The sequence below is a fragment of the Panulirus ornatus genome, chromosome 36, assembly GCF_036320965.1.
Source record: "Panulirus ornatus isolate Po-2019 chromosome 36, ASM3632096v1, whole genome shotgun sequence".
Lineage (NCBI taxonomy): Eukaryota > Metazoa > Arthropoda > Malacostraca > Decapoda > Palinuridae > Panulirus > Panulirus ornatus.
The window spans coordinates 15,622,685-15,645,997 of NC_092259.1; the positions used below are offsets into that span (position 1 = coordinate 15,622,685).

A 23,313-nucleotide genomic window follows, 5' to 3' on the forward strand; every position below is an offset into this window, starting at 1 on the left:
CACGAACTTCTGCAGTTTCTCAACTAAATCAGGCACCAGCACTGTATCATCAGCGAACTACAACTGACTCACTTCCTAAGCTCTCTCATCCACAACAGACTGCATACTTGACCCTCTCTCCAAAACTCTTGCATTCACCCCCTAACAACCCCATCCATAAACACATTAAAAAACCATGGAGACATCACGCACCCCTACCACAAACACATGCACTGGGAATCAATCACTTTCCTCTCTTCCTACTCATACACATGCCTTACATCCTTGGTAAAGACTTTTTACTGCCTCTAGCAATTTACCTCCCACACCATATACTCTTAATACCTTCCACAGAGCATCTCTATCAACTCTATCATATGCCTTCTCCAGATCCATAAATGCTACAAACAAATCCATTTGCTTTTCTAAGTATTTCTCACATACATTCTTCAAAGCAAACACCTGATCCACACATCCTCTACCACTTCTGAAACCACACTGCTCTTCCCCAATCTGATGCTCTGTACATGCCTTCACCCTCTCAATCAATACCCTCCCATATAATCTACCAGGAATACTCAACAAACTTATACCTCTGTAATTTGAGCACTCACTCTTATCTCCTTTGCCTTTGTACAATGGCACTATGCACGCATTCCGCCTATCCTCAGGTACCTCACCATGAGTCATACATACATTAAATAACTATACCAACCAGTCAATAATACAGTCACCCCCTTTTTTAATAAATTCCACTGCAATACCATCCAAACCTGCTGCCTTGCCGGCTTTCATCTTCCGCAAAGCTTTTACTACCTCTTCTATGTTTACCAAATCACTTTCCCTAACCCTCTCACTTTGCACACCACCTCGACCAAAACACCCTATATCTGCCACTCTATCATCAAACACATTCAACAAACCTTCAAAATACTCACTCCATGTCCTTCTCACATCACCACTACTTGTTATCACCTCCCCATTTGCGCCATTCACTGAAGTTACCATTTGCTCCCTTGTCTTACGCACTTTATTTACCTCCTTCCAGAACATCTTTTTATTCTCCCTAAAATTTAATGATACTCTCTCACCCCAACTCTCATTTGCCCTCTTTTTCACCTCTTGCACCTTTCTCTTGACCTCCTGTCTCTTTCTTTTATACATCTCCCACTCAATTGCATTTTTTCCCTGCAAAAATCGTCCAAATGCCTCTCTCTTCTCTTTCACTAATAATCTTACTTCTTCATCCCACCACTCACTACCCTTTCCAATCAACCCACCTCCCACTCTTCTCATGCCACAAGCATCTTTTGCGCAATCCATCACTGATTCCCTAAATACATCCCATTCCTCCCCCACTCCCTTTACTTTCATTGTTCTCACCTTTTTCCATTCTGTACTCAGTCACTCCTGGTACTTCCTCACACAAGTCTCCTTCTCAAGCTCACTTACTCTCACCACCCTCTTCACCCCAACATTCACTCTTCTTTTCTGAAAACCCATACAAATCTTCACCTTAGCCTCCACAAGATAATGATCAGACATCCCTCCAGTTGCATCTCTCAGCACATTAACATCCAAAAGTCTCTCTTTCGCGCGCCTGTCAATTAACATGTAATCCAATAACGCTCTCTGGCCATCTCTCCTACTTACATACGTATACTTATGTATATCTCGCTTTTTAAACCAGGTATTCCCAATCACCAGTCCTTTTTCAGCACATAAATCTACAAGCTCTTCACCATTTCCATTTACAACAATGAACACCCCATGTATACCAATTATTCCCTCAACTGCCACATTACTCACCTTTGCATTCAAATCACCCATCACTATAACCCGGTCTCGTGCATCAAAACCACTAACACACTCATTCAGCTGCTCCCAAAACACTTGCCTCTCATGATCTTTCTTCTCATGCCCAAGTGCATATGCACCAATAATCACCCATCTCTTTCCATCAACTTTCAGTTTTACCCATATTAATCGAGAATTTACTTTCTTACATTCTATCACATACTCCCACAACTCCTGTTTCAGGACTACTGCTACTCCTTCCCTTGCTCTTGTCCTCTCACTAACCCCTGACTTTACTCCTAAGACATTCCCAAACCACTCTTACCCTTTACCCTTGACCTTCGTTTAACTCAGAGCCAAAACATCCAGGTTCCTTTCCTCAAACATACTACTTATCTCTCCTTTTTTCACATCTTGGTTTCATCCACAAACATTTAGACACCCCAGTCTGAGCCTTCGAGGAGGATGAGCACTCCCCGCGTGACACCTTCTTCTGTTTCCCATTTTAGAAAGTTAAAAAATACAAGGAGGGGAGGATTTCTGGCCCCACGCTCCCGTCCCCTCTAGTCGCCTTCTACGACACGCGAGGAATGCGTGGGAAGTATTCTTTCACCCCTATCCCCAGGGATAGGTATATATATATCTTTTTTTTTTTTTTATACCTCGTCGCTGTCTCCCGCGTTTGCGAGGTAGCGCAAGGAAACAGACGAAAGAAATGGCCCAACCCCCCCCATACACATGTACATACACACGTCCACACACGCAAATATACATACCTACACAGCTTTCCATGGTTTACCCTGGACGCTTCACATGCCTTGATTCAATCCACTGACAGCACATCAACCCCGGTATACCACATCGCTCCAATTCACTCTATTCCTTGCCCTCCTTTCACCCTCCTGCATGTTCAGGCCCCGATCACACAAAATCTTCTTCACTCCATCTTTCCACCTCCAATTTGGTCTCCCTCTTCTCCTCGTTCCCTCCACCTCCGACACATATATCCTCTTGGTCAATCTTTCCTCACTCATTCTCTCCAAGTGCCCAAACCACTTCAAAACACCCTCTTCTGCTCTCTCAACCACGCTCTTTTTATTTCCACACATCTCTCTTACCCTTACGTTACTCACTCGATCAAACCACCTCACACCACACATTGTCCTCAAACATCTCATTTCCAGCACATCCATCCTCCTGTGCACAACTCTATCCATAGCCCATGCCTCGCAACCATACAACATTGTTGGAACCACTATTCCTTCAAACATACCCATTTTTGCTTTCCGAGATAATGTTCTCGACTTCCACACATTCTTCAAGGCTCCCAGAATTTTCGCCCCCTCCCCCACCCTATGATCCACTTCCGCTTCCATGGTTCCATCCGCTGCCAGATCCACTCCCAGATATCTAAAACACTTCACTTCCTCCAGTTTTTCTCCATTCAAACTCACCTCCCAATTGACTTGACCCTCAACCCTACTGTACCTAATAACCTTGCTCTTATTCACATTTACTCTTAACTTTCTTCTTCCACACACTTTACCAAACTCAGTCACCAGCTTCTGCAGTTTCTCACATGAATCAGCCACCAGCGCTGTATCATCAGCGAACAACAACTGACTCACTTCCCAAGCTCTCTCATCCCCAACAGACTTCATACTTGCCCCTCTTTCCAAAACTCTTGCATTTACCTCCCTAACAACCCCATCCATAAACAAATTAAACAACCATGAAGACATCACACACCCCTGCCGCAAACCTACATTCACTGAGAACCAATCACTTTCCTCTCTTCCTACACGTACACATGCCTTACATCCTCGATAAAAACTTTTCACTGCTTCTAACAACTTTCCTCCCACACCATATATTCTTAATACCTTCCACAGAGCATCTCTATCAACTCTATCATATGCCTTCTCCAGATCCATAAATGCTACATACAAATCCATTTGCTTTTCTAAGTATTTCTCACATACATTCTTCAAAGCAAACACCTGATCCACACATCCTCTACCACTTCTGAAACCACACTGCTCTTCCCCAATCTGGTGCTCTGTACATGCCTTCACCCTCTCAATCAATACCCTCCCATATAATTTACCAGGAATACTCAAAAAACTTATACCTCTGTAATTTGAGCACTCACTCTTACCCCCTTTGCCTTTGTACAATGGCACTATGCACGCATTCCGCCAATCCTCAGGCACCTCACCATGAGTCATACATACATTAAATAACCTTACCAACCAGTCAACAATACAGTCACCCCCTTTTTTAATAAATTCCACTGCAATACCATCCAAACCTGCTGCCTTGCCGGCTTTCATCTTCCGCAAAGCTTTCACTACCTCTTCTCTGTTTACCAAATCATTTTCCCTAACCCTCTCACTTTGCACACCACCTCGACCAAAACACCCTGTATCTGCCACTCTATCATCAAACACATTCAACAAACCTTCAAAATACTCACTCCATCTCCTTCTCACATCACCACTACTTGTTATCACCTCCCCATTTGCGCCCTTCACTGAAGTTCCCATTTGCTCCCTTGTCTTACGCACTTTATTTACCTCCTTCCAGAACATCTTTTTATTCTCCCTAAAATTTAATGATACTCTCTCACCCCAACTCTCATTTGCCCTCTTTTTCACCTCTTGCACCTGTCTCTTGACCTCCAGTCTCTTTCTTTTATACATCTCCCACTCAATTGCATTTTTTCCCTGCAAAAATCGTCCAAATGCCTCTCTCTTCTCTTTCACTAATACTCTTACTTCTTCATCCCACCACTCACTACCCTTTCTAATCAACCCACCTCCCACTCTTCTCATGCCACAAGCATCTTTTGCGCAATCCATCACTGATTCCCTAAATACATCCCATTCCTCCCCCACTCCCTTTACTTTCATTGTTCTCACCTTTTTCCATTCTGTACTCAGTCTCTCCTGGTACTTCCTCACACAAGTCTCCTTCTCAAGCTCACTTACTCTCACCACCCTCTTCACCCCAACATTCACTCTTCTTTTCTGAAAACCCATACAAATCTTCACCTTAGCCTCCACAAGATAATGATCAGACATCCCTCCAGTTGCATCTCTCAGCACATTAACATCCAAAAGTCTCTCTTTCGCGCGCCTGTCAATTAACATGTAATCCAATAACGCTCTCTGGCCATCTCTCCTACTTACATACGTATACTTATGTATATCTCGCTTTTTAAACCAGGTATTCCCAATCACCAGTCCTTTTTCAGCACATAAATCTACAAGCTCTTCACCATTTCCATTTACAACAATGAACACCCCATGTATACCAATTATTCCCTCAACTGCCACATTACTCACCTTTGCATTCAAATCACCCATCACTATAACCCGGTCTCGTGCATCAAAACCACTAACACACTCATTCAGCTGCTCCCAAAACACTTGCCTCTCATGATCTTTCTTCTCATGCCCAAGTGCATATGCACCAATAATCACCCATCTCTTTCCATCAACTTTCAGTTTTACCCATATTAATCGAGAATTTACTTTCTTACATTCTATCACATACTCCCACAACTCCTGTTTCAGGACTACTGCTACTCCTTCCCTTGCTCTTGTCCTCTCACTAACCCCTGACTTTACTCCTAAGACATTCCCAAACCACTCTTACCCTTTACCCTTGACCTTCGTTTAACTCAGAGCCAAAACATCCAGGTTCCTTTCCTCAAACATACTATTTATCTCTCCTTTTTTCACATCTTGGTTACATCCACAAACATTTAGACACCCCAGTCTGAGCCTTCGAGGAGGATGAGCACTCCCCGCGTGACACCTTCTTCTGTTTCCCATTTTAGAAAGTTAAAAAATACAAGGAGGGGAGGATTTCTGGCCCCACGCTCCCGTCCCCTCTAGTCGCCTTCTACGACACGCGAGGAATGCGTGGGAAGTATTCTTTCACCCCTATCCCCAGGGATAGGTATATATATATCTTTTCTTTTTTTTTATACCTCGTCGCTGTCTCCCGCGTTTGCGAGGTAGCGCAAGGAAACAGACGAAAGAAATGGCCCAACCCCCCCCCATACACATGTACATACACACGTCCACACACGCAAATATACATACCTACACAGCTTTCCATGGTTTACCCTGGACGCTTCACATGCCTTGATTCAATCCACTGACAGCACATCAACCCCGGTATACCACATCGCTCCAATTCACTCTATTCCTTGCCCTCCTTTCACCCTCCTGCATGTTCAGGCCCCGATCACACAAAATCTTCTTCACTCCATCTTTCCACCTCCAATTTGGTTTCCCTCTTCTCCTCGTTCCCTCCACCTCCGACACATATATCCTCTTGGTCAATCTTTTCTCACTCATTCTCTCCAAGTGCCCAAACCACTTCAAAACACCCTCTTCTGCTCTCTCAACCACGCTCTTTTTATTTCCACACATCTCTCTTACCCTTACGTTACTCACTCGATCAAACCACCTCACACCACACATTGTCCTCAAACATCTCATTTCCAGCACATCCATCCTCCTGTGCACAACTCTATCCATAGCCCATGCCTCGCAACCATACAACATTGTTGGAACCACTATTCCTTCAAACATACCCATTTTTGATTTCCGAGATAATGTTCTCGACTTCCACACATTCTTCAAGGCCCCCAGAATTTTCGCCCCCTCCCCCACCCTATGATCCACTTCCGCTTCCATGGTTCCATCCGCTGCCAGATCCACTCCCAGATATCTAAAACACTTCACTTCCTCCAGTTTTTCTCCATTCAAACTCACCTCCCAATTGACTTGACCCTCAACCCTACTGTACCTAATAACCTTGCTCTTATTCACATTTACTCTTAACTTTCTTCTTCCACACACTTTACCAAACTCAGTCACCAGCTTCTGCAGTTTCTCACATGAATCAGCCACCAGCGCTGTATCATCAGCGAACAACAACTGACTCACTTCCCAAGCTCTCTCATCCCCAACAGACTTCATACTTGCCCCTCTTTCCAAAACTCTTGCATTTACCTCCCTAACAACCCCATCCATAAACAAATTAAACAACCATGGAGACATCACACACCCCTGCCGCAAACCTACATTCACTGAGAACCAATCACTTTCCTCTCTTCCTACACGTACACATGCCTTACATCCTCGATAAAAACTTTTCACTGCTTCTAACAACTTTCCTCCCACACCATATATTCTTAATACCTTCCACAGAGCATCTCTATCAACTCTATCATATGCCTTCTCCAGATCCATAAATGCTACATACAAATCCATTTGCTTTTCTAAGTATTTCTCACATACATTCTTCAAAGCAAACACCTGATCCACACATCCTCTACCACTTCTGAAACCACACTGCTCTTCCCCAATCTGGTGCTCTGTACATGCCTTCACCCTCTCAATCAATACCCTCCCATATAATTTACCAGGAATACTCAAAAAACTTATACCTCTGTAATTTGAGCACTCACTCTTACCCCCTTTGCCTTTGTACAATGGCACTATGCACGCATTCCGCCAATCCTCAGGCACCTCACCATGAGTCATACATACATTAAATAACCTTACCAACCAGTCAACAATACAGTCACCCCCTTTTTTAATAAATTCCACTGCAATACCATCCAAACCTGCTGCCTTGCCGGCTTTCATCTTCCGCAAAGCTTTCACTACCTCTTCTCTGTTTACCAAATCATTTTCCCTAACCCTCTCACTTTGCACACCACCTCGACCAAAACACCCTGTATCTGCCACTCTATCATCAAACACATTCAACAAACCTTCAAAATACTCACTCCATCTCCTTCTCACATCACCACTACTTGTTATCACCTCCCCATTTGCGCCCTTCACTGAAGTTCCCATTTGCTCCCTTGTCTTACGCACTTTATTTACCTCCTTCCAGAACATCTTTTTATTCTCCCTAAAATTTAATGATACTCTCTCACCCCAACTCTCATTTGCCCTCTTTTTCACCTCTTGCACCTTTCTCTTGACCTCCAGTCTCTTTCTTTTATACATCTCCCACTCAATTGCATTTTTTCCCTGCAAAAATCGTCCAAATGCCTCTCTCTTCTCTTTCACTAATACTCTTACTTCTTCATCCCACCACTCACTACCCTTTCTAATCAACCCACCTCCCACTCTTCTCATGCCACAAGCATCTTTTGCGCAATCCATCACTGATTCCCTAAATACATCCCATTCCTCCCCCACTCCCCTTGCTTCCATTGTTCTCACCTTTTTCCATTCTGTACTCAGTCTCTCCTGGTACTTCCTCACACAGGTCTCCTTCCCAAGCTCACTTACTCTCACCACCCTCTTCACCCCAACATTCACTCTTCTTTTCTGAAAACCCATACAAATCTTCACCTTAGCCTCCACAAGATAATGATCAGACATCCCTCCAGTTGCACCTCTCAGCACATTAACATCCAAAAGTCTCTCTTTCGCACGCCTGTCAATTAACACGTAATCCAATAACGCTCTCTGGCCATCTCTCCTACTTACATAAGTATACTTATGTATATCTCGCTTTTTAAACCAGGTATTCCCAATCATCAGTCCTTTTTCAGCACATAAATCTACAAGCTCTTCACCATTTCCATTTACAACACTGAACACCCCATGTATACCAATTATTCCCTCAACTGCCACATTACTCACCTTTGCATTCAAATCACCCATCACTATAACCCGGTCTCGTGCATCAAAACCACTAACACACTCATTCAGCTGCTCCCAAAACACTTGCCTCTCATGATCTTTCTTCTCATGCCCAGGTGCATATGCACCAATAATCACCCACCTCTCCCCATCAACTTTCAGTTTTACCCATATTAATCGAGAATTTACTTTCTTACATTCTATCACATACTCCCACAACTCCTGTTTCAGGAGTATTGCTACTCCTTCCCTTGCTCTTGTCCTCTCACTAACCCCTGACTTTACTCCCCAGACATTCCCAAACCACTCTTCCCCTTTACCCTTGAGCTTTGTTTCACTCAGAGCCAAAACATCCAGGTTCCTTTCCTCAAACATACTACCTATCTCTCCTTTTTTCACATCTTGGTTACATCCACACACATTTAGGCACCCCACTCTGAGCCTTCGAGGAGGATGAGCACTCCCCGCGTGACTCCTTCTTCTGTTTCCTATTTTAAAAAGTTAATACAAGGAGGGGAGGATTTCTGGCCCCCCGCTCCCGTCCCCTCTAGTCGCTTTCTATGACACGCGAGGAATACGTGGGAAGTATTCTTTCACCCCTATCCCCAGGGATAATATACATATATATATACACATACACACACATACACATACATACGCACATATACACACACACACACATACATATATATATACATATGAAAAAAAAAAATAAATAAATATATATATATATATATATATATATATATATATATATATATATATGTATCTTTTTTTCTTTTAAACTATTTGCCATTTCCCGCGTTAGCGAGGTAGCGTTAAGAATAGAGGACTGGGCCTTTTTTGGAATATCCTCACCTGGCCCCCTCTGTTCCTTCTTTTGGAAAATTAAAAAAAAAAAAAGAGAGGGGAGGATTTCCAGCCCCCCGCTCCCTCCCCTTTTAGTCGCCTTCTACGACAAGCAGGGAATACGTGGGAAGTATTCTTAATCCCCTATCCCCAGGGATATATATATATATATATATATATATATATATATATATATATATATATATATATATATATATATATATATATATATATATATTATCCCTGGGGATAGGGGATTAAGAGTACTTCCCACGTATTCCCTGCTTGTCGTAGAAGGCGACTAAAAGGGGAGGGAGCGGGGGGCTGGAAATCCTCCCCTCTCGGTTCTTTTTTAAGTTTCCAAAAGAAGGAACAGAGAATTGGGCTAGGTGAGGGTATTCCCTCAAAGGCCCAGTCCTCTGTTGTTAACGCTACCTCGCTAATGCGGGAATTGGCGAATAGTTTGAAAGGAAAGAAAGAAAATATATATATATATATATATATATATATATATATATATATATATATATATATATATATATATATATGATTAGAAAGGGTAGTGAGTGGTGGGATGAAGAAGTAAGATCATTAGTGAAAGAGAAGAGAGAGGCATTTGGACGATTTTTGCAGGGAGAAAATGCAATTGAGTGGGAGATGTATAAAAGAAAGAGACAGGAGGTCAAGAGAAAGGTGCAAGAGGTGAAAAAGAGTGCAAATGAGAGTTGGGGTGAGAGAGTATCATTAAATTTTAGGGAGAATAAAAAGATGTTCTGGAAGGAGGTAAATAAAGTGCGTAAGACAAGGGAGCAAATGGGAACTTCAGTGAAGGGCGCAAATGGGGAGGTGATAACAAGTAGTGGTGATGTGAGAAGGAGATGGAGTGAGTATTTTGAAGGTTTGTTGACTGTGTTTGATGATAGAGTGGCAGATATAGGGTGTTTTGGTCGAGGTGGCGTGCAAAGTGAGAGGGTTAGGGAAAATGATTTGGTAAATAGAGAAAAGGTAGTAAAAGCTTTGCAGAAGATGAAAGCCGGCAAGGCAGCAGGTTTGGATGGTATTGCAGTGGAATTTATTAAAAAAGGGGGTGACTGTATTGTTGACTGGTTGGTAAGGTTATTTAATGTATGTAGGACTCAAGGTGAGGTGCCTGAGGATTGGCGGAATGCATGCATAGTGCCATTGTACAAAGGCAAAGGGGATAAGAGTGAGTGCTCAAATTACAAAGGTATAAGTTTGTTGAGTATTCCTGGTAAATTATATGGGAGGGTACTGATTGAGAGGGTGAAGGCATGTACATAGCATCAGATTGGGGAAGAGCAGTGTGGTTTCAGAAGTGGTAGAGGATGTGTGGATCAGGTGTTTGCTTTGAAGAATGTATGTGAGAAATACTTAGAAAAGCAAATGGATTTGTATGTAGCATTTATGGATCTGGAGAAGGCATATGATAGAGTTGATAGAGATGCTCTGTGGAAGGTACTAAGAATATATGGTGTGGGAGGCAAGTTGTTAGAAGCAGTGAAAAGTTTTTATCGAGGATGTAAGGTATGTGTATGTGTAGGAAGAGAGGAAAGTAATTGGTTCTCAGTGAATGTAGGTTTGCGGCAGGGGTGTGTGATGTCTCCATGGTTGTTTAATTTGTTTATGGATGGGGTTGTTAGGGAGGTGAATGCAAGAGTTTTGGAAAGAGGAACAAGTATGAAGTCTGTTGTGGATGAGGGAGCTTGGGAAGTGAGTCAGTTGTTGTTCGCTGATGATACAGCGCTGGTGGCCGATTCATGTGAGAAACTGCAGAAGCTGGTGACTGAGTTTGGTAAAGTGTGTGAAAGAAGAAAGTTAAGAGTAAATGTGAATAAGAGCAAGGTAATTAGGTACAGTAGGGGTGAGGGTCAAGTCAATTGGGAGGTAAGTTTGAATGGAGAAAAACTGGAGGAAGTAGAATAGAGAAAAACTGGAGGAAGTAAAGTGTTTTAGATATCTGGGAGTGGATCTGGCAGCGGATGGAACCATGGAAGCCGAAGTGGATCATAGGGTGGGGGAGGGGGCGAAAATCCTGGGAGCATTGAAGAATGTGTGGAAGTCGAGAACATTATCTCGGAAAGCAAAAATGGGTATGTTTGAAGGAATAGTGGTTCCAACAATGTTGTATGATTGCGAGGCGTGGACTATGGATAGAGTTGTGCGCAGGAGGGTGGATGTGCTGGAAATGAGATGTTTGAGGACAATGTGTGGTGTGAGGTGGTTTGATCGAGTAAGTAACGTAAGGGTAAGAGAGATGTGTGGAAATAAAAAGAGCATGGTTGAGAGAGCAGAAGAGGGTGTTTTGAAATGGTTTGGGCACATGGAGAGAATGAGTGAGGAAAGATTGACCAAGAGGATATATGCGTCAGAGGTGGAGAGAACGAGGAGAAGTGGGAGACCAAATTGGAGGTAGAAAGATAGAGTGAAAAAGATTTTGTGTAATCGGGGCCTGAACATGCAGGAGGGTGAAAGGAGGGCAAGGAATAGAGTAAATTGGATCGATGTGGTATACCGGGGTTGACGTGCTGTCAGTGGATTGAATCAGGGCATGTGTAGCGTCTGGGGTAAACCATGGAAAGTTGTGAGGGGCCTGGATGTGGAAAGGGAGCTGTGATTTCAGGCATTATTGCATGACAGCTAGAGACTGAGTGTGAATGAATGGGGCCTTTGTTGTCTTTTCCTAGTGCTACCTCGCACACATGAGGGGGGAGGGGGATGGTATTCCATGTGTGGCGAGGTGGCGATGGGAATGAATAAAGGCAGACAGTGTGAATTGTGTGCATGGGTATATATGTATGTGTCTGTGTGTGTATATATATATGTGTACACTGAGATGTATAGGTATGTATATTTGCGTGTGTGGACGTGTATGTGTGTACATTGTGTATGGGGGTGGGTTGGGCCATTTCTTTCATCTGTTTCCTTGCGCTACCTCGCAAACGCGGGAGACAGCGACAAAGCAAAATAAATAAAAATAAATATATATATATATATATATATATATATATATATTTTTTTTATTTTTCTATTATACTTTGTCGCTGTCTCCCGCGTTTGCGAGGTAGCGCAAGGAAACAGACGAAAGAAATGGCCCAGCCCCCCCCATACACATGTATATACATACGTCCACACACGCAAATATACATACCTACACAGCTTTCCAATGGTTTACCCCAGACGCTTCACCTGCCTTGATTCAATCCACTGACAGCACGTCAACCCCGGTATACCACATCGCTCCAATTCACTCTATTCCTTGCCCTCCTTTCACCCTCCTGCATGTTCAGACCCCGATCACACAAAATCTTTTTCACTCCATCTTTCCACCTCCAATTTGGTCTCCCTCTTCTCCTCGTTCCCTCCACCTCCGACACATATATCCTCTTGGTCAATCTTTCCTCACTCATCCTCTCCATGTGCCCAAACCACTTCAAAACACCCTCTTCTGCTCTCTCAACCACGCTCTTTTTATTTCCACACATCTCTCTTACCCTTACGTTACTTACTCGATCAAACCACCTCACACCACACATTGTCCTCAAACATCTCATTTCCAGCACATCCATCCTCCTGCGCACAACTCTATCCATAGCCCACGCCTCGCAACCATATAACATTGTTGGAACCACTATTCCTTCAAACATACCCATTTTTGATTTCCGAGATAATGTTCTCGACTTCCACACATTCTTCAAAGCCCCCAGAATTTTCGCCCCCTCCCCCACCCTATGATCCACTTCCTCTTCCATGGTTCCATCTGCTGCCAGATCCACTCCCAGATATCTAAAACACTTCACTTCCTCCAGTTTTTCTCCATTCAAACTTACCTCCCAATTGACTTGACCCTCAACCCTACTGTACCTAATAACCTTGCTCTTATTCACATTTACTCTTAACTTTCTTCTTCCACACACTTTACCAAACTCAGTCACCAGCTTCTGCAGTTTCTCACATGAATCATCCACCAGCGCTGTATCATCAGCGAACAACAACTGACTCACTTCCCAAGCTCTCTCATCCCCAACAGACTTCATACTTGCCCCTCTTTCCAAAACTCTTGCATTTACCTCCCTAACAACCCCATCCATAAACAAATTAAACAACCATGGAGACATCACACACCCCTGCCGCAAACCTACATTCACTGAGAACCAATCACTTTCCTCTCTTCCTACACGTACACATGCCTTACATCCTCGATAAAAACTTTTCACTGCTTCTAACAACTTTCCTCCCACACCATATATTCTTAATACCTTCCACAGAGCATCTCTATCAACTCTATCATATGCCTTCTCCAGATCCATAAATGCTACATACAAATCCATTTGCTTTTCTAAGTATTTCTCACATACATTCTTCAAAGCAAACACCTGATCCACACATCCTCTACCACTTCTGAAACCACACTGCTCTTCCCCAATCTGATATATATATATATATATATATATATATATATATATACACATGTATGTGTGTATGTGAGCAAATATCTTTTTTCGTCTGTTCCTGGCATTAGCTCAATAATGTGGGAACAACAGCCAAGTATGAACAAAAAAATTTACAATGAATGAGATGAGACTAAGAGGGTATATGCATGAAAAGTAGTGGGAACTAGGATGAAAAGGAGACCAAGGACAAGATGGAAGGAAGGAATGCAAGATAATTTGAGTTATCAGGACCTAAACATGCACGAGGGTGTGATATGTGCATGGGGTAGAACAAATTGGAGTGATGTGGTAAATGGGCAACATGCTGTCAAAGGACTGAACCATGGCATGTGAAAAAGTCAGGGAAAACTACAGAAAGGTCTGAGGCTTGGCTTTGGATGATGCTCTGGTATGAATGCATTATAAATGAAAGATGGATTGTGGATGTGGGCAAATGAGTGCCATTTCTTTCTGCCCTTAATGCAACCTTACAAATTTAGGAATTCCTAAATAGGCATGAACAATAATATGAGCATATATCTTACCCCTCCTTCCTGCCAAATGAGACCTTCTATAGGGCTCCTGCTGCACTCAACAATACTCACACTGTTATCTGAATCTGGGGGATGGTCCATATTTACAAATAATGTGATTTTGCATTAAATTCCGTACTCCCTGCCAGCTCTGTCTGGGCCCCATTCTGAAAATTTGAAAAAATTTGTACCTCTTTAAAGGGAAAAAGCAAACAAAATAAGCAGTAACACAAGTTCAAATATCTACAATGTGGACAATAGAGAAATACTGAATTAGATACACTGTAGAGGCTGATGTAGGGCAAGCCATGGATATAAGACTGCACAACAAATCATGGTAATTCTCGTACTAAATTTTCAAAATTTTCATAAATGTGAAATTACAGATGACTTAATTCATGCTAGTGCATTACAGATAACCATGTGAGTACTGTATGAAGAAAATCCTCTCATACCACAGTTACTGCACTATTAAAAAATGCTACATCATAAAATCATGTGAAGTACTTTAAATACAATGCCAAATAACTGGGTTAAGTTCTCATGTCATCAGATTTTCCTTAAATTTTTTCAAATAAATTTTTCATGATGATTTACACCGAATATGGTGATATAGTAGGAAAAAATACATAAATAAATATATATATTTATTTATGAAAGCCGGCAAGGCAGCAGGTTTGGATGGTATTGCAGTGGAATTTATTAAAAAAGGGGGTGACTGTATTGTTGACTGGTTGGTAAGGTTATCTAATGTATGTATGACACATGGTGAGGTCCCTGAGGATTGGCAGAATGCGTGCATAGTGCCATTGTACAAAGGCAAAGGGGATAAGAGTGAGTGCTCAAATTACAGAGGTATAAGTTTGTTGAGTATTCCTGGTAAATCATATGGGAGGGTATTGATTGAGAGGGTGAAGGCATGGACAGAGCATCAGATTGGGGAAGAGCAGTGTGGTTTCAGAAGTGGTAGAGGATGTGTGGATCAGGTGTTTGCTTTGAAGAATGTATGAGAAATACTTAGAAAAGCAAATGGATTTTTATGTAGCATTTATGGATCTGGAGAAGGCATATGATAGAGTTGATAGAGATGCTCTATGGAAGGTATTAAGAATATATGGTGTGGGAGGCAAGCTGTTAGAAGCAGTGAAAAGTTTTTATCGATGATGTAAGGCATGTGTACGTGTAGGAAGAGAGGAAAGTGATTGGTTCTCAGTGAATGTAGGTTTGCGGCAGGGGTGTGTGATGTCTCCATGGTTGTTTAATTTGTTTATGGATGGGGTTGTTAGGGAGGTGAATGCAAGAGTTTTGGAAAGAGGAGCAAGTATGAAGTCTTTTGTGGATGAGAGAGCTTGGGGAGTGAGTCAGTTGTTGTTCGCTGATGATACAGCGCTGGTGGCTGATTCATGTGAGAAACTGCAGAAGCTGGTGACTGAGTTTGGTAAAGTGTGTGAAAGAAGAAAGTTAAGAGTAAATGTGAATAAGAGCAAGGTTATTAGGTACAGTAGGGTTGAGGGTCAAGTCAATTGGGAGGTAAGTTTGAATGGAGAAAAACTGGAGGAAGTAAAGTGTTTTAGATATCTGGGAGTGGATCTGGCAGCGGATGGAACCATGGAAGTGGAAGTGAATCATAGGGTGGGGGAAGGGGTGAAAATCCTGGGAGCCTTGAGGAATGTGTGGAAGTCGAGAACATTATCTCGGAAAGCAAAAATGGGTATGTTTGAAGGAATAGTGGTTCCAACAATGTTGTATGGTTGCGAGGCATGGGCTATGGATAGAGTTGTGCGCAGGAGGGTGGATGTGCTGGAAATGAGATGTTTGAGGACAATGTGTGGTGTGAGGTGGTTTGATCGAGTAAGTAATGTAAGGGTAAGAGAGATGTGTGGAAATAAAAAGAGCATGGTTGAGAGAGCAGAAGAGGGTGTTTTGAAATGGTTTGGGCACATGGAGAGAATGAGTGAGGAAAGATTGACCAAGAGGATATACGTGTCGGAGGTGGAGGGAACGAGGAGAAGTGGGAGACCAAATTGGAGGTGGAAAAATGGAGTGAAAAAGATTTTGAGTGATCAGGGCCTGAACATGCAGGAGGGTGAAAGGAGGGCAAGGAATAGAGTGAATTGGATCAATGTGGTATACCGGGGTTGATGTGCTGTCAGTGGATTGAATCAGGGCATGTGAAGCGTCTGGGGTAAACCATGGAAAGTTGTGTGGGGCCTGGATGTGGAAAGGGAGCTGTGGTTTCGGGCATTATTGCATGACAGCTAGAGACTGAGTGTCAACGAATGGGGCCTTTGTTGTTTTTTCCTAGCGCTACCTCACACACATGAGGGGGGAGGGGGATGGTATTCCATGTGTGGCGAGGTGGCGATGGGAATGAATAAAGGCAGACAGTGTGAATTGTGTGCATGGGTATATATGTATGTCTCTGTGTGTGTATATATATGTGTATATTGAGATGTATAGGTATGTATATTTTGTGTGTGTGGACGTGTATGTATATACATGTGTATGGGGGTGTGTTGGGCCATTTTTTCGTCTGTTTCCTTGCGTTACCTCGCAAACGTGGGAGACAGCGACAAAGCAAAATAAATGAATAAATACATTTTTTTTTTCTTTTTTTTTGCTTTGTCGCTGTCTCCCGCGTTTGCGAGGTAGAGCAAGGAAACAGACGAAAGAAATGGCTCAACCCACCCCCATACACGTCCACACACGCAAATATACATACCTATACAGCTTTCCATGGTTTACCCCAAACGCTTCACATGCCCTGATTCATTCCACTGACAGCACGTCAACCCCGGTAAACCACATCGATCCAATTCACTCTATTCCTTGGATGCCTTTCACCCTCATGTTCAGGCCCTGATCACTCAAAATCTTTTTCACTACATCTTTCCACCTCCAATTTGGTCTCCCACTTCTCCTCGTTCCCTCCACCTCTGACGTATATATCCTCTTGGTCAATCTTTCCTCACTCATTCTCCCCATGTGACCAAACCACTTCAGAACACCCTTTTCTACTCTCTCAACCACACTCTTTTTATTACCACACATCTCTCTTACCCTATTATTACTTACTCGATCAAACCACCTCACACCAAATATTGTCCTCAAACATCTCATTTCCTGCACATCCACCCTCCTCAGCACAACTCTATCTATAGCCCATGCCTTGCAACTATATAACATTGTTGGAACCACTATTCCTTCAAACATACTCATTTTTGCTTTCCGAGATAATGTTCTTGACTTCCACACATTCTTCAATGCTCCCACAACTTTCGCACCCTCTCCCACCATAGGATTCACTTCTGCTTCCATGGTTCCTTCCGCTGCCAAATCCACTCCCAGATATCTAAAACACTTTACTTCCTCCAGTTTTTCTCCATTCAACTTACCTCCCAATTGACTTGTCCCTCAACCCTACTGTACCTAATAACCTTGCTCTTATTCACATTTACTCTTTCTTTCTTCTTTCATACAATTTACCAAACTCAGTCACTAGCTTCTGCAGTTTCTCAAACGAATCAGCCACCAGCATTGTATCATCAGCGAACAACTGATTCACTTCCCAAGCTCTCTCATCCACAAGACTCCATACTTGCCCCTTTCTAAAACTTTTGCATTCACCTCCCTAACAACCCCATCCATAAACAAATTAAACTACCATGGAGACATCCCACATCCCTGCCACAAACCAACATTCACTGAGAACCAATCACTTTCCTCTCTTCCTACACGTACACATGCCTTACATCCTTGACAAAAACTTTTCATTGCTTCTAACAACTTGCCTCCCACACCATATATTCTTAGTACCTTCCACAGAGCATCTCAATCAACTCTATCATATGCCTTCTCCAGATCCATAAATGCTACATAAAAATCCATTTGCTTTTCTAAGTATTTCTCACATACATACATCCTCTACCACTTCTGAAACCACACTGCTCTTCCCCAATCTGATGCTCTGTACATGCCTTCACCCTCTCAATCAATACCCTCCCATATAATTTCCCAGGAATACTAAACAACTTATACCTCTGTAATTTGAGCACTCACTCTTATACCCTTTGCCTTTGTACAATGGCACTATGCAAGCATTCCGCCAATACTCAGGCACCTCGCCGAGTCATACATACATTAAATAACCTTACCAACTAGTCAACAATACAGTCACCCCCTTTTCAATAAGTTCCACTGCAATATATATTTATTTTCATATATTTTTGCTTTCTCGCTGTCTCCCGCTTTAGGGAGGTAGCGCAAGGAAACAGACTAAAGTATGGCCCAACCCACCCACATACACATACACGTTCACACACACAAATATACATACCTATACATCTCAATGTATACATATATTCACACACACAGACATATACATATATGCACATGTACATAATTCATACTGTCTGCCTTTATTCATTCCCATCGACACCCCACCACACATGAAATAACAAGCTCCTCCCCCCTCATGTGCGCGAGCTAGCGCTAGGAAAAGACAACAAAGGCCACATTCATTCACGCTCAGTCTTTAGCTGTCATGTAATAATGCACCAAAACCACAGCTCCCTTTCCACATCCAGGCCCCACACAACTTTCCATGGTTTACCCCAGACACTCCACATGCCCTAGCTCAATCCACTGACAGCCCGTCGGCCCCAGTATACCACATCATTCCAATTCACTCTATTCCTCGCACACCTTTCACCCTCCTCCATGTTCAGGCCCCAATCACTCAAAATCTTTTTCACTCCATCTTTCCATCATCAATTTGGTTTCCCACTTCTCGTTCCCTCCACCTCTGACACATATATCCTCTTGGTCAATCTTTCCTCACTCATTCTCTCCATGTGACCCAACCATTTCAAAGCACCCTCTTCTGCTCTCTCAACCACACTCTTTTTACTACCACACATCTCTCTTCCCCTATTATTACTTCGTCGATCAAACCACCTCACACCACATATTGTCCTCAAACATCTCATTTCCAGCACATCCACCATCCTCCACACAACTTGCAACCATATAACATTGAAGGAACCACTATTCCTTCAAACATACCCATTTTTGCTTTCCGAGAAAATATTCTCGACTTCCACACATTCTTCAACGCTCCCAGAACTTTTGCCCCCTCCCCCACCCTAGGATTCACTTCCACTTCAATGGTTCCATCCACTGCCAATCCACTCCCATATATCTAAAACACTTCACTTCCTCCAGTTTTTCTCCATTCAAACTTACCTCCCAATTGACTTGTCCCTCAACCCTACTGTACCTAATAACCTTGCTCTTGTTCACATTTACTCTCAGCTTTCTTCTTTCACACTCTTTACCAAACTCAGTTGCCAGCTTCTGCAGTTTCTCACATGAATCAGCCATCAGCGCTGTATCGTCAGCAAACAACAACTGACTCACTTCTCAAGCTCTATCATCCCCAACAGACGGCATACTTGCCCCTCTTTCCAAAACTCTTGCATTTACCTCCCTAACAACCCCATCCATAAATAAATTAAACAACCATGGAGACATCACACACCCCTGCCGCAAACCTACATTCACTGAGAACCAATCACTTTCCTCTCTTCCTACATGTACACATGTCTTACATCCTCGATAAAAACTTTTCACTGCTTCTAACAACTTGCCTCCCACACCATATATTCTTAATACCTTCCACAGAGCATCTCTATCACCTCTATCATATGCCTTCTCCAGATCCATAAATGCTACATAAAAATCCATTTGCTTTTCTGCTACATAAAAATCCATTTCCTTTTCTAAGAATTTCTCACACACATTCTTCAAAGCAAACACCTGATCTACACATCCTCTACCACTTCTCAAACCACACTGCTCTTCCCCAATCTGATTCTCTGTACATGCCTTCACCCTCTCAATCAATACCCTCCCATATAATTTACCAGGAATACTCAACAAACTTATACCTCTGTAGCTTGAGCACTCACTCTTATCCCCTTTGTCTTTGTACAATGGCACTATGCAAGTATTCTGCCAATCCTCAGGTACCTCACCATGAGTCATACATACATTAAATAAACTTACCAACCAGTCAACAATACAGTCACCCACTTTTTTAATAAATTCCACTGCAATACCATCCAAACCTACTGCCTTGCCGGCTTTCATCTTCCACAAAGCTTTTACTACCTCTTCTCTGTTTACCAAATCATTTTCCCTAACCCTCTCACTTTGTACACCACCTCAACCAAAACACCCTATATCTGCCACTCTATCATCAAACACATTCAACAAACCTTCAAAATATCACTCCATCTCCTTCTCACATCACCACTACTTGTTATCACCTCCCCATTAGCGACCTTCACTGAAGTTCCCATTTGCTCCCTTTTCTTATGCACTTTATTTACCTCCTTCCAGAACATCTTTTATTCTCCCTAAAATTTAATGATACTCTCTCACCCCAACTCTCATTTGCCCTCTTTTTCACCTCTTGCACCTTTCTCTTGACCTCCTGCCTCTTTCTTATATACATCTCCCACTCAATTGCATTTTTTCCCTGCAAAAATCGTCCAAATGCCTCTCTCTTCTCTTTCACTAATAATCTTACTTCTTCATCCCACCACTCACTACCCTTTCCAATCAACCCACCTCCCACGCTTCTCATGACACAAGCATCTTTTGCGCAAGCCATCACTGCTTCCCTAAATACATCCCATTCCTCCCCCACTCCCCTTACCTCCTTTGTTCTCACCTTTTTCCATTCTGTACTCAGTCTCTCCTGGTACTTCCTCACACAAGTCTCCTCCCCAAGCTCACTACTCTCACTACCCTCTTCACCCCAACATTCTCTCTTCTTTTCTGAAAACCCATACAAATCTTCACCTTCGCCTCCACAAGATAATGATCAGATATCCCTCCAGTTGCACCTCTCAGCACATTAACATCCAAAAGTCTCTCTTTTGCGTGCCTGTCAATTAACACGTAATCCAATAACGCTCTCTGGCCATCTCTCCTACTTGCATATGTATACTTATGTATATCTCGCTTTTTAAGCCAGGTATTCCCAATCACCAGTCCTTTTTCAGCACATAAATCTACAAGCTCTTCACCATTTCCATTTACAACACTGAACACCCCATGTATACCAATTATTCCCTCAACTGCCACATTACTCACCTTTGCATTCAAATCACACATCACCATAACCCGGTTTCGTGCATCAAAACCACTAACACACTCATTCAGCTGCTCCTAAAACACTAGCCTCTCATGATCTTTCTTCTCATGCCCAGTTTCATATGCACCAATATTCACCCATCTCTCTCCATCAACTTTCAGTTTTACCCATATTAATCAAGAATTTACTTTCTTACATTCTATCACATACTCCCACAACTCCTGTTTCAGGAGTAGTGCTACTCCTTCCCTTGCTCTTGTCCTCTCACCAACCCCTGACTTTACTCCTACGACATTCCCAAACCACTCTTCCCCTCTACCCTTGAGCTTCATTTCACTCAGAGCCAAAACGTCCAGGTTCCTTTCCTCAAATATACTACCTATCTCTCCTTTTTTCACATCTTGGTTACATCCACACACATTTAGACACCCCAATCTGAGCCTTCGAGGTGGATGAGCACTCCCTGCGTGACTCCTTCTGTTTCCCATTTTAGAAAGTTAAAATACGAGGGGAGGATTTCTGGCCCCCCGCTCCAGTCCCCTCTAGTCGCCTTCTACAACACGTGAGGAATGCGTGGGATGTATTCTTTCTCCCCTATCCCCAGGGATAATATATATATATATATATATATATATATATATATATATATATATATATATATATATATATATATATATATATTATATATATATATATATATATTATTTTTTTTATTATTATACTTTGTCGCTGTCTCCCGCGTTTGCGAGGTAGCGCAAGGAAACAGACGAAAGAAATGGCCCAACCCACCCCCATACACATGTATATACATACGTCCACACACGCAAACATACATACCTACACAGCTTTCCATGGTTTACCCCAGACGCTTCACATGCCTTGATTCAATCTACTGACAGCACGTCAACCCCGGTATACCACATCGCTCCAATTCACTCTATTCCTTGCCCTCCTTTCACCCTCCTGCATGTTCAGGCCCCGATCACACAAAATCTTTTTCAATCCATCTTTCCACCTCCACTTTGGTCTCCCTCTTCTCCTCATCCCCTCCACCTCCGACACATATATCCTCTTGGTCAATCTTTCCTCACTCATTCTCTCCATGTGCCCAAACCATTTCAAAACACCCTCTTCTGCTCTCTCAACCACGCTCTTTTTATTTCCACACATCTCTCTTACCCTTACGTTACTCACTCGATCAAACCACCTCACACCACACATTGTCCTCAAACATCTCATTTCCAGCACATCCATCCTCCTGCGCACAACTCTATCCATAGTCCACGCCTCGCAACCATACAACATTGTTGGAACCACTATTCCTTCAAACATACCCATTTTTGCTTTCCGAGATAATGTTCTCGACTTCCACACATTCTTCAAGGCCCCCAGAATTTTCGCCCCCTCCCCCACCCTATGATCCACTTCTGCTTCCATGGTTCCATCCGCTGCCAGATCCACTCCCAGATATCTAAAACACCTCACTTCCTCCAGTTTTTCTCCATTCAAACTCACCTCCCAATTGACTTGACCCTCAACCCTACTGTACCTAATAACCTTGCTCTTATTCACATTTACTCTTAACTTTCTTCTTCCACACACTTTACCAAACTCAGTCACCAGCTTCTGCAGTTTCTCACATGAATCAGCCACCAGCGCTGTATCATCAGCGAACAACAACTGACTCACTTCCCAAGCTCTCTCATCCCCAACAGACTTCATACTTGCCCCTGTTTCCAAAACTCTTGCATTCACCTCCCTAACAACCCCATCCATAAACAAATTAAACAACCATGGAGACATCACACACCCCTGCCACAAACCTGCATATATATATATATATATATATATATATATAT

At 42.7% G+C, this 23,313-nt stretch overlaps 1 protein-coding gene across 5 annotated transcripts in view; it reads right to left on the reverse strand.

The window, feature by feature from the left end:
* The window catches only part of LOC139760407 (uncharacterized), a 114,617-nt gene that overhangs the window by 39,466 nt on the left and 51,838 nt on the right, over positions 1-23,313 (reverse strand). For 3 of the 5 annotated variants that reach the window (XR_011715333.1, XM_071683574.1, XM_071683575.1), the window contains exon 4: positions 14,305-14,459. The exons of 1 other annotated variant lie outside the window; for it this stretch is intronic. Coding sequence is in view for 3 of the 4 variants with exons in the window: in XM_071683574.1 (XP_071539675.1) it covers positions 14,305-14,394 (90 nt within the window). In the remaining variant the exon portion in view is untranslated. The remainder of the gene's footprint in view (positions 1-14,304; positions 14,460-23,313) is intronic. One more of the 5 variants, XM_071683577.1, reaches the window with a different exon arrangement.